The sequence below is a fragment of the Ambystoma mexicanum genome, chromosome 4q, assembly GCF_040938575.1.
Source record: "Ambystoma mexicanum isolate Mex_15411 chromosome 4q, UKY_AmexF1_1, whole genome shotgun sequence".
Lineage (NCBI taxonomy): Eukaryota > Metazoa > Chordata > Amphibia > Caudata > Ambystomatidae > Ambystoma > Ambystoma mexicanum.
This window is the reverse complement of record NC_090928.1, coordinates 66616094-66632190: the sequence shown is the minus strand read 5'-3', so window position 1 is coordinate 66632190 and position 16097 is coordinate 66616094. Positions and strand designations below refer to the sequence as shown.

Genomic DNA, 16097 nt, shown 5'->3' with positions numbered 1-16097 from the left:
AACACTGCCCCAGGGAAGTGTCGAGCACTGATCCGATGTACTGGAGCCGCTGTGTTGGCGTCAAATGGGACTTCTTTAAATTGAGGGAGAAGCCCAGCCTGTGAAGGGAGTGGCAGGTGACGGACAGATGATCCAGGACTTGCTCAGGAGAGCTCCCCCTGATCAACCAATTGTCCAGGTAGGGGTAGATGTGAATCCCCCCCTTGCCTGAGATGCGCTGCCACCACCACCATGAGCTTGGTGAAAACCCTTGGGGCGGAGGTCAATCCGAACGGCAGGACCCGAAACTGAAAGTGCGAGTCGCCAACCGCGAACCTCAAGTACTTCTTGTGCTTGGGATGGATCGGCACATGGAAGTAAGCATTCTTGAGGTCGAGAGACACCAACCAGTCCTGAAGCTGAAGGGCCTGGAAGACTTGAGAGAGAGTAACCATCTTGAACTTGTCCTTCCTGAGGAGTTTGTTCAAACCGCGCAAGTCCATGATGGGTCTCAATCCCCCGTCTTTCTTCAAAATCAAAAAATAAGGGGAATACCATCCCTTGTTCCTCTCCGCTACAGGCACCAGTTCTATGGCGCCTTTCTCCAGCAGGGCTTGAATTTCCTGCGCAAAGTGCGGATCCGGACTCTGCAAAGAGAGGTTCCCCGGCGGATTGTCGTGAAGCCTGTGCCAAAAGGGAAGACAGTGGCCTTGGGTTATGATCTCCAGAACCCACACATCTGAAGTAATGGCACGCCACTCTACAAGATGCTGCGCCAGCCTTCCCCCAACCGGCGAACCATGGGACATGGCCTCATGACTGAGTGGTAGCGGCTGCGGCGTTACCTGAGGGCAAAGAGGCAACTGCCCGAGCGGCCTTGGCACCACGGGTACCCTGTCGTCCACCTCTGGTACCCCTGCGTTGGCCTCTTTGACTGCCAGCTCCTCTCGCTTTACTGAAGGACGAGTAATAGCGAAAGGAACCACCCCTCCATTGCTGTCCCCTAGGACGAAAAGGCGGAGGCTGGCGAACTGCAGCGCCCAATGACTTCGCTGCAGCTTTTGAGGTCTGCAACCTCTCAAGGCTCTCGTCAGCCTTGCTGCCAAAAAGGTGTTCACCGTCAAAGGGCATGTTGAGGAGCCGGGACTGCACATCAGGAGCAAACCCCGACTTCCGCAACCACGCAAACCTGCGTATCACGGTGCTCGCCGCCATTGACCTGCTAACGCATTCAGCCAAGTCCAAACCCGACTGAACGGACTCACACATTGCATCCTTACCATCCTGGACCATAGCAAGGAAACCATCCCGTTCGTCCCCTCCGGGAATATGTTCAGCCGCTAACGCAACACAGTTCCACAGAGTGTGTGTGAAACGAGACAAGGCACAAATAGAGTTGGCCGCCTGAAGCGCCATACCACCAGAAGAAAACACTTTCTTTGCCCAGCCATCAAAACGTTTGTCGTCCCTATCAGGAGGGATGGTAGGGTACGATGCCTGCTTTGCCGGGGCCGTGGCCGCCTGCACCACCAAACTCTCCGGAGTGGGGTGCCTGGTCAAGTAGCAGGGGTCGCTACTGGCTGGACGGTATTTTCGCGACAAGGACCTGCCCACCGCCGGGAGACTCTCCGGAGCAGTCCAAGCCGCTGCCACCCTTCTCAGTAAAGCCATATGGAACGGCAGTACCGGGTCAGTTGGGGGACCAACATCAAGGATGTCCATGAGATCATCCTGCACAAACTCCCCTGGGGGAGAAGACCATCCCAAGTACTCGGAAACCATAGCCATAAGGACACAGTCCTCGAAGCCGGAGCTCTGAGCGTGTCCTTCGACGACCCGAGCGTCGGCGACTTCCTCGGAGCCTCGAGAAAGCCCGTCGACGCCTCAGACGTCGATGTCTTCCTCGAAGACATCACAGGTGCACACGGTCTCGAACGTGTCGAGGACCGGGACCTGGAACGGGTATGTCGAGGACCGGGACCTGGAACGGGTACGTCGAGAACGAGTCCCCTTGTCCGAACGGGACCTCTCCCATGACTCGTGCCGACCACTCTTGCGAGCGGTGTCTCTCGACCTCTCACGACCGACCCCACTCGGGGGCGCAGACGGCTTAGTACCCTGCGACTCGAGAATCGCCAGCATTTTCTTCCTGAAGGAAGCCCATTCCTCCGGCGTCGCACGGCTGGTGGGGTAAGCGACGTGCCGGGCAGAGTCCTCCGAAGAGGACCTGGAAGACGACCGGTGTCGGCGCTTCCGAGAATGCCTCGAAGAGGCTGAGGAGTGGCGAGACCGACTCCTAGAAGGAAACCCACGAGACTTCCGACGATGACGCGGAGAGTCTCCTCTCGAATCATCCGTCGAAAGCCCCGCAGACTTCGACTTCCGGGGCTTGGACACACGACCTACCGACAACTTCATCTTACGTTCACGTAAGGCTTTGGACGTGAGCGACTGCCAGTCGATACAGTCATCCATGTCGTGGGCCTCCTCGAGGCACCAGAGGCAGGCGTCGTGCGAGTCCGTCACCGACATCTTGGACCCACACTCCCCGCACTTCTTGAAGCCCGGAAGCGGGGTCGAAGACGAAGTAGAAGACATCTTCACACGAAGGATTTTCACAAAAACAAACAGGTTCGAAGAACCGAGAAGAACAGAACTCCAAAGAGTCGAGGCGTTAACCGAGATTCACGAAGCAACACGTACGCGGAAAAAACGGAACTGAGGCTACAGGCGTCGTGCGTCCTACTTATCACATTGGATGACGTCGGAGGAGGTCCTCGACGACGGCGCATCGACGCAGGAAAAAGTTTCCGAAGCAGCACAGCTGTGGTGATTACATTTCATAGATATGGAATACGTCGGATGACCCAATCCCCTCGAATAAATATTTTGTATGGAACAAACTGCATCTCCACATCTTTAAGAGTTAATGCAGATCCACATTCATTTCTGTGTAGCTGTAAGGAAGGCATGGTATCAAACAGTGAAGACCGACAAGTGATCACAGTTCAAGGGTGTTTATTGAACTTCAGATGGGTTCTTTGAACGTCTATCAAAACCTAAAGCTAAGGATGGGAGCAAGCTACGACCATCAAATAATAATAATGCAGTCCTAATCAAGTCTCTCAAATAAAAGGGCCTATACTAATAAATCTATTGCCAATCCTTACTTTTAAATGCAAAAAGGGTGTGTGACAATGGTGTATGCAAAAAGAAAAGTGTTTAAGTAATAATTCAGGACGATTGAGCAGTTGTGTCCCTTCCCCACTTTTTCAGCACGGGGCAAGGCGACACCTTCGAGCTTCTCACACACTGGCTTCTCGGCCACGAGGATACAGTTCAAAGCACCTACATCAGAGCCTTCTGCCAAAGCCTCATTTCTAATAACAGTCTCTTACTGAAGAGGGTCTGTCGTAACAAACAAGGTCCCCAAGTTCCATTCCTATCAGGATTTTCACATGCACAAGTTCTCGTTTTCAGTGTTTATCGTGGGTCTCCCTCTTCAGGCTGAGACCCCTTTTCATCACAATGTTCACACTTTGTCTCCCTCGTTCGAGCTCGGACCATGGATCTCCCTCATTTGGGCTTAGATCCTCTTAATATTAAAATCGAAGACTTTCAAACGTGCAATGGGTTTTGCTTAAACCGTAGCAGGACCACTTTGTTTTAACTTAACACAATTATTCTCATCAATCTTCTACTTTTATCATGGAAGGATACCTTACAGAGACCTTTGATTGAACACATCCACAGTGATGGACCGCACTGTCAAGGGTATAGCTTTCCTTCTCAAGCTCAAACATTCATCTGCAGTTTAGTTTACATGCATCTTTCATCACACGTTTTTAACAATATTTGTTCCAGCGCTCGTTATACAATGTTGCTGCTAGCAAGCTTGACTTAAACACAGACCGGTCTTGAATCAGTCTCCCCAACTCACTGGCTCTGCTGATCTTTCCGGCGCTTCTTTGTTCTTGGAGCCAAGGATGATACCACAGCGGCTGCTGCTGCTCCTCCCAACCTTGGTCAGTTAAGCGGGAGTGCCTTGGGTATCTCCGACACACAATGCAGGATTCTTCAGTCTGGTTTCCTGCCCTCATGTTTTCTGCCTAGAAGGTTTCTTGTAAGTAGCAGCATCTTGCCAAAAATGGCAAAGGTTAATTCCCTTCTTACGAACCCTTACTGGTTTGCCGTCTTTCTCCCCTCGTTCAGCTGCCGACTTGAAACTGCTGTACCTTCGAGTGCTTTGCCTCACTCAGAGTGTGCTTTTGTGGTCTGCCTTTTATCTAATGGAAGTCAGGTGTGAGTGATTGTCAGTAATTGCCTGACCTTGCCTTACGACAGTAGCGGGACATGTCAGATATACAGCTCGGGTGCGAGTCCCTTTGCTCCCAGACCGGGCTGTCCGTGTGAAAGTGCTGGGAAAGGGAAGAGGGGTGGAGGAGGTAAGATTCCCACGTAGCCTACCTGGTAGGATGGGGTTAAGATGTTGCAGGGGGAGGGATACTGCATCTCGCCATTCGGTGTCGCACTATCACTCCCCGAAGACCCCTCACCCAGGTGATCCTGCCGCACTGGTTCACCCCCAGGAAATGGATCCAAAAGCGATGACTTTTTTAAAAAAATGTATTTGTTTAAAAAATGTCATATACATAATCACAAAAATATACAAGTTACTCACAATTCAGTCTTGAAAATTAAAATATTTCATTACTTAAAAACCTTAATTTGCAAAACTTAAGAACACAAACATTCAAATAAAAACATTACCATCCTATTTGCGTATAGACTAACACTAAAAAGTGAAAAAGGAAAGAAGCAAAGAAGGAGAGCGAAAAGAGAAAAAATACAAAAGAGACGGAATGAAATGTTGGCAGGGCAGGCTAACTCCACTGAATCTAAAGGAGACCACCTTACAACACCCTTTTCCCTCTAATCACTGATGACAACATCTTCCCACTTTTAACTAGCATTATTAGGGGTTTTACCGTCAATCTTCCAGAGATCTTTAGTTTCTTCCCTCCATGGGTTATACCCACCTAGGTTCACAGCTACCTGCTTAGATCTCCGACTTCTCTCTAACACCTGGACTGCTGCAATTGTGAGAGCCTGATTTTGTCTTGGCCACCTGGATGACAGTTCCCTAGGGACTAGCGGATGAGACACCTAGTTTTTCACAGTAGCCCAGTACAAAGATTCATAAGCATCAGACAAATATCCCAGATTTGACATTTGGGACCAAGAAGTATGCCAAGACCTGGCGCTCAAAGTTAAAGATTTTTATTAGGCACTATATACAGGGGAGGGCAAATAAAAACAGAATCTCCCCCAAAGAAATAACAATGACACTGCGGTCAGCCAGGTGAGGCAGAAGGACCAACCCCTACCAGCCTTCCAGTCAGAATGTTCTCCCTGCCCTCTCTCCAACGTGTCACTAGAATCCCTGACACCCGTTGGATCCTTCTCTCCCCTGCTAGACCTGCCGAGGGCCTGACCACGCCCTCTGGAACTGACTAACTCTAGCTGACTAACCTCCCTCTGGATGTTTGTCTCTCTTTTCAATACCATAATAAAGTCTAGATCTCTTCTCTATTGCTTTCTCTTTTTTCTTTTCCATTCCTTGTCAACCCAGGGGTCAATCTTCTTCACTCTCCTCATCTGAAGATATATCGTCCTCAGTCTCCTCACTCTCACTTACACGCTCCTCCACCACGACTTCCTTAGTTACAGTTGCCACATTCTATTCCAGGTTTTAATTTCCCTTTCCCCCTAAATCCTTCTTTTACTTCTTCCTTCAGCTCCACTCCAGGTTTTACTTCCTCCCTTTTTTCTCCTGTTCTTACTACCTTCCACCCCACTCCTGTGTTCTCTCCCTTTCCCTCCCCTTTTACTCTCACCCCTTTCTTTCTTCTGTAGAGATCACTTCCTTCTCTCCTGGTGCCACATCTTCAGCTTCCCTCTGCAGCACAATCATGTCAACAGCCTTCTCTGAAGTCTCTACAGCATTGTTTGTCCAGAAGTCTTCCCTCTCAAGCGGTCACCAAAAAGGAGCCACCTGCTCCTGTTGACCAACATACTGAAATGGGCTGCCTGATTCATATAGTAACAGGCCCACTCCATCTGATTGGAACTAGGGCCGATGGTCTGTAGATATGTGCCTAAAAGGTGGTGGGTTGGGATTGGCTACGCTCTATCCCTTCATGATGGTCAAAATAAAAAATGCACAGTTCCAAAATGGCCATTTTGAAACTGTGTGCATGGAGATGCTGGACAAGTTGCTTGTGTGGTGGATATCCTCCTGCACTGCTATTATGAAGGCAAGTGTTAGAGGAGCTCTAGGGGACATTGGATTTCGCTCAGGGTCTTCCTGCCCTTATAGGGGGTTTTCTATGCTTTCCCTATCCCATTAAGAGCCAACCGAATTTTACTTATCCATTTCGGGTTTTCAGGTTGGGAGAGAAGGGCATTGTGGAAGATGTAGTCCATATGTGTGAGATTTGCCTAAACACTGTTTAGGTCCAATATAGAGGTTTCGTATGTCTTCCCTGGCTTAAGTGGCTTGTGTGCATATTTTCTAAGGCTCATCCTCCTCTTGCCCCCAATTCCTTTTTCCGGGTCTGAGTTTTGTTTCAGTTACTAAGGAGCATAATCGCACGTGTGTTTTTCTTTAACTGGCTTTGCAAGGTGCCCGAATCCCTGATTGGCCTGGCTTGTGGTCATACAAAGGAGTACAATATTTGTGCCCTCATACAAGATGGCTGACCTTTAAATGGCTTAACTGCAGGCACATCTAACATGCAAGATTGCCCACAACAAAAAGGGTCACCAGGGCACTGCCAGTGAGTTAAGTCTTCAAAGAGATGCTACCACTGTTCGGTGAGGGTCGTCTACTTAAAACCAAGCAGGGATCCACCCCTTGAAGTTGATAGCTGTATCTGACATAAGAGGTCTTATGGGCAAACAGGGGTTTGCAAAATCCCACTCCCAAAGTAGGCGACAGCTGTGGCTCACCAATGTGCCACATTGTCAGCATTGCTATATAAACATGCAGGTAAAGCAGCTCCATTGCAGAAAGACAGGGGTTTGCGTGAGGTGCTGCAAGAAGAGCGGTATGTGGGGAGGCCCATTGGGTCATGTGCCCCTTCCCCCCCCCCAAGCCATGCTCCCACATGTCTCTACCGGTTTTTCAGCTCTGTGACTCCCATTTATTTGATGTTTCACCTACACAGGCTTCCAAATTCCAAGCTTGGCAGAGGATGTCCGGATTCAGTCCTCTCTGCAAATGATGTTGGCAGTCACAGTTTGTATCCTCTCTGTGTGCAGTATTCCCAGTCACCAACTGCTTTAAGCACATTTGCCATCTTTGGTGCATTGCTCAGGCGGAGAGATTGGTGCTTTGTACTTTAAGAGTGCTGCAGGGAGCCAAGTGCAGTGTCAAACGTATCATGACAGGGTCCCTATATTAGTGATCCCACATCCTACAAAAGCAACCTTTCAAGGGGAGGAACAGGGTTTTGGCACATAGCAGCCCCTCAACCAGGAATCCTCTGATGGGGGCTGCTAGCCCTGCCCCCACATATATGTCTGCTTAATTACATTTCGTTTTGCAGATATCCATTTATGGTATTAAGTAATTGTGTCCAGCAACACATTTTTGCTTTGTGTCATCCATGTTAGACGTACATCTAAAAGCTCCATATCCTGGTGCCAATGTTACAGAAATTATTATCCGCCATCATGCAACCACCACACTGTCTCTTAGGAGCCTGGTGAAGACAATATCTGGTCCTTAATATTTGTCTTCACCCCTGCAAAGATGGAAGATGAGATCACTGGGCAAGAGCTACAATGTATGTCTCCATCAGGGTTAATTTTACCCAGCTCTGCATGCATGTTAGGACACTACCAGCAGGCTTTCTTAAAGTCAGCCCCCATCTGCAGACTGTGTAATGACACTTTTGCTGTCAAAAGTGTTCGCGATTTTATCTGAAGTGTCCATGAAGGAAGAACGGAAGCCTTTTTCCAAGACTCTGGGGTTGGCTACCTAACCCACCCTGAGTACATATTAAGGCAACTTCCATTATAATATCCAAATGATTTTCCTACTAGATGAATTGTAAGATGTGATATACATTTCTATGTACCTGTGAGAAATATACTCCCGAGTTACCTTCATTTAGACAGGGTAGCTCCGAAACTGGAATTGTTAAAAAAATTGTTTCCTCTACACGACGATCTTTAGTAAAAAGGGGAAAGATGTATTCAGTTTGAAGGGAAACCCAGAGTACACTCAACGTTTTTGTTTATTGAGTTTATCTATAAAAACAAAGAATTCATATATTTTTACAATAGAGAGGGAACAAAATGTCAGAGAAAGCAAGCCAACATTAATTTCTTGTGATGAAAGATAGTTTTATTGTTGTCTTGCAAAACAAGAGCACAGCATCCTAGGTTTATAGAAAACTGACTGCTTTAGCCTAACCCTCTCTGCAGACCCTCACCTTTAAAGGTCACTGGCCAACTGACAGATTTGAAACTTCAGAACAGTTTTAAAACTCTCAGTATCCATTCCCGTAGAACTATCCCTCCTCAAATACATCCTTTCATTCATTTCTAGTCCTTCTTTGATTTCAACATCCATTTATCACATTTTAGGATTAATATTCCTCACATGCTTCTTGCCAAGAGGCGTATGCAATCCTCCTATTGGGCTTGTCATCAATATCTGTCCAACAGCACATTTCAGTCCTACCTTATGAACAAGCTTGAGAGTACATCAGGGAACAACCATTACCCCAAGTCAATCTATTAAACTATGTTATACATAAAAGTCTGCGGAAAAGGAAAAACAATGGAAAAGATTTGACAAAAGGTTGATGGGGCTTTTTGGAAGAATACTAAAGAAATGTTCTCATTCTACAAAAACCACTTGACAAAGAAATCCCAGTTTTTAACATTTTAAAATTGATAGATGAATGTCAAACCATCAAATTGAGACCTTAAACCATAAAAATGCGAGTTTTAACTGGGATTACTAGTGAAATTAGATAGAGAACATTAATCTGGTCAGATTGCCGAATAGCGTTTAAGTTAAGATGTATAAAACCCTCTTATCCCCTGGCCTCCTGCCTGTGACTACCTTAGACTGGCTGCCGCTCCCCATTATTTTTCTTTTCCTCATTCCTATCTTTCCCTCCTCCTCTCCCCCATTCCCGAAAGGGCTGTGAGGCAGGTTTATTTCTACATGCTTCAGCACTGAAGAGCTAAATAAATAAATAAGATTATCACCTGGACCAACATCTTTCTCAATAGACAGTAAATAATCTCTGCCATAACTATTAGATCAGTGGCCTCATCATAATTTACATTCTTGTATGTACGCTGCCACTTTGTGGCGGCACTGTGCCTCTCCACCCGATCCTTTCATCTCCAGAACCCATTTACATACCTACCCACCCACTACCCCCACTTACCTGCCAGACTGGTGCCTCACCGGGTTGACCAATCTGTTGCCGCAGGCAAGCAAAAAACAAAAAAGAATTCCATTTGTAAGTCTGTGGCAGCACCCAAAGTTTGTAGATCCTTTTTTTTAAGAGAATTCAGCAGGTCTGGTGTATTGGTCTATGCAAAGCATAATTCTTTTAAAAAGCGGTGAACGTGGGTTCACATGCCTGCGGTGCTAATACATACATGTACCTGGCAGACGGGATGCCGGCTAGTTATTGCCAAAGACCTCCGTTAAGACCCTCACTTTACAGGGTGCTGAAACTGGTCATAAAGCTTCTTTCAGAGGTACATTGTGTTTGATTAATAAGACTCAACACTTGGGATTTAGCCTACTTCTGATGCAGGGGATTGCCATGTATTCCATCTTTTTTTGTGAAAAAGGTGGGTTCCCTTCTAAACCAGCTTCGAACCTTGCAAGTGCTGACTTGTGATCTAGTAAAAACCTATGGTAACTGTATTGAACAATAGAAAATGTCAGCAAATACCAACACAGTGACCCTGGACTACAAGAGCTGCAAATCTGCAAATATTTAGGCGAGTCGGGTTCTAAAGTATGCCATTCAAGTTGAGGGAAATCACAAAGCCAGTTAGAACGGCCAAAGTAAAGTCAACTAATGAAAATCAGCTTTCTGAAATTACCCAAAATGCTGTCTTGCAAATGACAAGGTTGACAAAGCCTTGGAATTACAAAAAATATTTCAATGGATACTGAAGAAGCTACAAAATGAGATCGCAGCACCACTATCAATCACTGAATGATTATAGTGGACTACAAAAGGTGTGATTTAGTCACATGCCACAAAAACAGTAACAGCCATACCAGTGAAAGACCAGAATTCAGAATTACTGAAACCAAAGTGTGCAATAACTATTACTAGGATCAAATAGATTGCATTGCTCGCAATGGTATTTTGGCTCCACAGGTGACTGAAGATGGTAACGGGGTGCCTTAAAAAAAACGTAGGTTCTACCTTTGTTTATGTTAACCTGAGGGTCAACACAAACAATGTTCAGGTTCTTTTGCAATGCTGCTTACAGAATATTGCACCATGAACTGGTGGGGGTGGGGAAGGAGGGTGGTTAGAGGGTCATGGAGGAGGAAGCCTCGATTTAAGTAAGTCACGCCCACATCAGAAGGGCCCTATGAGCATTTATCCAAAACAACCTTCAGACATTGTGTCTCACAGCATAGCTATATGTGTTAAGAAGGTTTTGTCATTGCCAACCAGGAGCTGTGACTCCAAAAATGAAGAGGGAAAACTCAGAAGCAAAAGATTTCTCTAGAAAAGACATCCATTAATGTTGCTTGCAGATATGATTGAATTCAACGAGTGGCAGACGTGAAGTCATGGTGCCTGCATTGAAATGGCTAACAGCTCGCTCAAACAAAAACATGTTGCTCTATCAGGCGGTTTCCCAAGTTGACTGCCCTCCCCCGCCCCCTCACTCCCAATAACCGCCAGCCCACCTCACCATGTAAAATCTGGTAAGATCTGAATGTTTTGATACTGCACTCCCTTTTAAAAAATAATAAACCATGGAACAGATGCAATAATAAATAATGGCATTTAAGCCAGTTCATGTACACTTGTTTGGATTAACTAGATGCTTTCAATATCTTTTATGAATACCACATGTAAGAAACCTTTGTGTCTGCAAAATAACACCATTCACAAAGCAATCAAAGAGTAATTTAAAGTCATTATTCTGCACAGCTCTACAATAGTAATTTTACTTCATTTCCTAATGTGCCTATGCCCTTCTACAAATATAGCAATAATCCCCATGTCATCCTTTTAGGTAACCAGCCATCATTCCCATGCTAATTCTAACAGATATGGGCTTAGAAGAGAGATGCCAGCTGCAAAAAGAGCAAGAACACCCTTTGACTGACAGAAGTCTGCATCAATATAAAATAGTTCAGAAATCTGCGCCAAAATTCCACTTAATTTACTTTTAGGTGTTTCACTGATTTTTCCTTGCTTGCGACCACGCTCTAAAGTTTCTCCATCTTCTAATGATCTCTTTCCAAGTCTCCAAGGAATTCACATGCTTAATGGTAATTGATTAACTCCAGTGGTCTGTCATTGTACAGCGAGGCTGCTTTCTGACTAAAGTGCAGACTATGTATGGGTATATTATTTCAAGTGCTTGATCTCAATCAATGTAGTTGGCACCATTTACAATTCAGAAGCTAAACTGAAGCCATATTCATCCATAACAATATTATGATGCCTAGGATTTTTAAATTAACGAATCAGCTAAAGCAGAAAAGGGGCTTTGGGGGGTAAATGATCAGAAAAAATGAAATGTATAGCCTTGCTTTCTGCATGAGAATGTTATTGACTGCTCTGTGCGCTTCTGTGATTTACAAAGTGTGCATATGTCGGCTAAAGAGGGCTCGTCTCGGCAAGTGCATGTGTGCTTTCAAGTATCTTGGTTCATATGGGGGCACACTAAAAATCAATTATGTGTGCATTTCGCTGTCATCATGCAAATGACTATTGCAATTTAGCTGAAGCATGCATTAGGTGGAGCTGTACCTGATATATTGGTGGTTACATTGATTGGTGTGGGCTGCCCAAAGCCTTTGACAGTACTTGCTCTTATGAAGAACTGGTAAGTGGTCCCAGGATGCAGCTGGGAAAATATATGATGTGTACTGTTCCAAAGCTTGGACACTGTCTGAGGGGGCCCAGCCACGAGGACGGCGGGATCAAATGATCGTATGCTGTTGTAGCTGACCTGTGGGAAGGAAAAAAAAGGAGGGGAAAAAAAACATATGACCATGGGTAATGATCTTGATTTTGAAATACAACATAAGGCTAGTAAAAGAAGGTTCTACAATCGTACCACACAATGCTAATAGCACAAAATGTGCATAACGAAGAGGACAGACTGTTTCCCAATAAAACTAATTTTGTAACCCCTTAGAATAAGTGGAAAGATTGGGTTCTTCTCTTGCCAATGTTAAGCAAATGTTTATTGTTTAATCTTTCTTGCATTCACGCTTTGGTTTATGAAAGCCTCGCTGAACTTCATATTCTTGGAACACCTTGTATTTTGCTTTCCAAGTGTCATTCAACAGATATGTACATCCTTTCTCTGTGAACTGGTCAGTATTCTTGAATTTTTCCTTTAAAATATTTTCTACGCAACACAATTCTACTTCTTTGTCACAGATGTGCCATTATCCTACTGCAAAAGCCTGATTTCAAACAATGAGATACAAGTCTTTGCCAGACGTTCCCTTCATACACCCATCTATTGCTTCTCCTGTGGACATAGAACGGTTACCAGTGAAAGCAAATTTACACAGACAGGGTTAAATAACGTGAATAAGGAGATGGGGTCACATCAAACTACAGGAAAGAAAGATAAATAAGGATGCCAAATAAGGATGCCAAATAAGGGGCATTAGCGAGCAGGGTTGATGTTTAGAAAAAAAAAACTTTGAACATCAATCGGGTAGCAAATTCACTATTTTGGAAAAAGTGCCCAAATATGAACATAGTACAGTCACAGTACCTCTCGTCTGGTTGATGTGAGGGTGGATAAGGAAAAAAGTGGTAGGCGCACGAGAAGGGATCTAAACTAAAACCCCTGTATAGAAGGGAAAGCAAAGTTGGGGACAGGTATATTAAAAGTGAATCACTGTAGTGATTCAACGTACTTCTTTTCCATAGTCCCATTACCTTCCATACTGTTGTATAGGTGTGGCCTGGGCTCTGTAGCAGTCACCCCAATTACCAGCAGAGAACACTTGGGCACATCAAAGACTCCCCGCCACAAGAATGGAAGACTCAACCATGGGGCAAAGAAATGGTATTATTAGCAAACAAGGATCACACCAGAAAAACGAGCATCCTCTGGAGCTCTTGTCTTCTAAGCATGTCACCCGGTTTTTATCCCCGAATGACGTTACAAATCCAGGTTCCATCCCAGAAACCTATTACACATTTACATTGGTCAGTTTGGGTAGGCTACATATGGGAGCTATACAGGTTAGTCCTACTATTGGATAGCCATAGCTAGTAACTCTGCCTAGGAATACCTCTACTAGTATCAATCTACAATGTTGCAGGGTCGCAGAGATGCCATTGGCCCTTGCAAAAAATAATATCCCCACGTGAAAGGTGAATCTGGATTGAGCAGCATGCGTCCTCCCATCCCTTGGACCCAGGACAGTTACCAGACTGAGCGTACCCTTTCAATGCAATGGGAATGAACACGAAGAGGTCCCTAATGTTGCCATCTCTGATCACCTAAGCCTAGGAGAGTGCATTCAGTTAGCAGTTTGTGGGCAACACTTGTACTTTCTCCCCTTGGGTTCGATGGGAACAGTCCTCTTCGTTTACATTGGTTAAATGGGCATGGTCCTGTTTGGCTGGGTCACGTGTGTTGAGGCCGTGAAATGCAGCTTTCCTGCTTGTAATTAGAAGGATTTTAGCCTGATTTTCTGCACGTGGCTCAATGTCTTGGCAACTGGAACTTTCCCATCTCCGCCTGTCCTTGGCTGAGGAGTGCCCGTTTCTGCTCGCCTTTGGCTGCAGTCAAAATGCCAGCCTTTCCATGGAACTGGAGCCTGTCTCTCCTCGGTCACCATTTAGGAGACCTATAGCTTCCATATCATTCCCTATGGCTTCTCTATGTTAGTTGCAGTCAAGCATGTGCAGGCTAAATATATGAACTGTTTGCATCTTGCGGTTTCAGCTTTGGCAAAGGATATGAATATAAAGAAATATGTATGTGTGTCCATCCTCTACCTACGTGGGTCATAAGCAAGTGCTTCGTGCCTATATACAATAAACTAGTGCAGGTTTGTATAACTTCATTCATGGATGGATGAATGAATATGTTGTACTTCATGTAGACGTGCGGCTACATTGTGATACCAGTGATGACATCATAGTGTCTGGTTTTGCAGTTAGTCGACTTGCTCGATCAATGTCATTTCCATATCTTCCAAATCATGGATTTGGAATAGTCTGAACGGCTGTCTGATCGAATAAAGTTTCTCACACCTGCGATACATCGAGGATCGTGGTGATGGGCCTAAGAGTGAGACATCTGTCGCTTCTCAGCCTTTGTGTTTAGTCGTGTGGGGGGCACGGGGATTAGATTTGGTTCCCCATCTACACTGTATGGGCGCGTCTCCAAAGGGACGGGCCGGGACCTTTTTTCCTCCAGAAAAAGAGCATTTCTCCATTCAATTTTAGGCACACATATGCACGGTTACAGGCGTTGCCACACCCCCATAGCCACACCCTCCGGAGCCTGGCCTCAGTCCCCTCGAACGTGCCGGACAGGTAACTCACCATGCCCTACATTTTATTGGGGGGAGGAAGGACGGCCGTATGGAGCAAAGGGAACTATGGAATATAAGTATGTCTATCACTATGGTGAATAACTTAAGTACACCTACGTCGCGTCCCCTTTCCTCCATACTGTATAGGTGATTACAACCGATATATCCCTTAGGGAGGAGTGCAAGTATTGTGAGAAACCTGATGATGCTCTGCCACCCACGTCCCTGGGATTCTCTAGTCAGGTGACCAGGGAGGCGCCATCGCTTTTGGATCCTGACCCTGGGGGTGGACAAGCAAGGGAGGATCACCCGAGGGGAGGGTCACAGGGGATTGGGAGGAGAACATCCAAGGGAGAGGCATGGTATTACCCTTTTTTCGCATTCCACCATAAAAGCCTTTCCCTCAGCTTTCATCAGGCATTTCCAAACCCATACCATCACCCCCTACCTATTTTTGACAAATAGTGGGAAGAGGAGAGGCAACCAGGGGGAGTGAAGATTTCCCAGAGGAATAACATGGGGAATATAAGGGAAACCATCTAATGAAAGAACTTTAGCTGTCCCATTGATAGTCAGGCAGAGTCAGGCATTTACCAATGATCACTCGCACCTGACTTCACTTGACTGCTTTCCCAACTAGAAAGGTGTCGTTCTACACAGGTTTTTGAGCCTGCTGGAGATGTTGTCTGGACCAGAGAAGCCACGGAGCAGAGAGCAGCAGGATCTACAGGCCGGAGGAGAACGGCATACTGAGACGAGGGGCTGCAGCGTGGCTAGGAAGCCACATCTCCAAAAAGCCGGAGCAAAGCATCCTTAAGGCTGGTATTGACGGTCGGAACATTGCTAGTTCCTTTGGAACCTGTGCCGGCCCCAATGGTATCTGAGGGGCAGGTAGCAAGACCCTGACCTCAGGCCTGCATAACCCGACGGGACCACTTGTAACTGTGCTGCTGCCTGGGTGAGTCTTGTAAAAGACTCTGCAGCATGTGGCTGATTGAAACGGAGCGTGCGAAAGAAAATGCATAAAGCGGCACAGAGCAGAAAAAGGACAGAAATATAAAGAAACCAGTTAAGCTATTTAGACTGAAAGAGGAATGACGAGATAAAGAAAAAGTTAAAGAAAGCCAGATAAGGAGAGCATGAGTCACAAAGTCAAAGAACTTTAAATAAAGAGGGTGCAAGCAACCCGAAGTAAGAGAAGGGTGCAAGCGACCCAGTAGAGTGGTAAGAGTTCACTGGTAAAGGGAAAGAAGGTGCAAGTGTGCACAGAGAAAGTGAGTGCAAGTGTGCAGGAGAAGGAAAG

At 45.9% G+C, this 16097-nt stretch overlaps 1 protein-coding gene across 18 annotated transcripts in view; it reads right to left on the bottom strand.

Moving 5' to 3' along the window:
- The window catches only part of PTPRK (protein tyrosine phosphatase receptor type K), a 1571968-nt gene that overhangs the window by 551686 nt on the left and 1004185 nt on the right, over nucleotides 1-16097 (bottom strand). For all 18 annotated transcript variants that reach the window (XM_069607477.1, XM_069607481.1, XM_069607480.1 and 15 more), the window contains one exon: nucleotides 12030-12231. In XM_069607477.1, the coding sequence (XP_069463578.1) occupies nucleotides 12030-12231 (202 nt within the window). The remainder of the gene's footprint in view (nucleotides 1-12029; nucleotides 12232-16097) is intronic.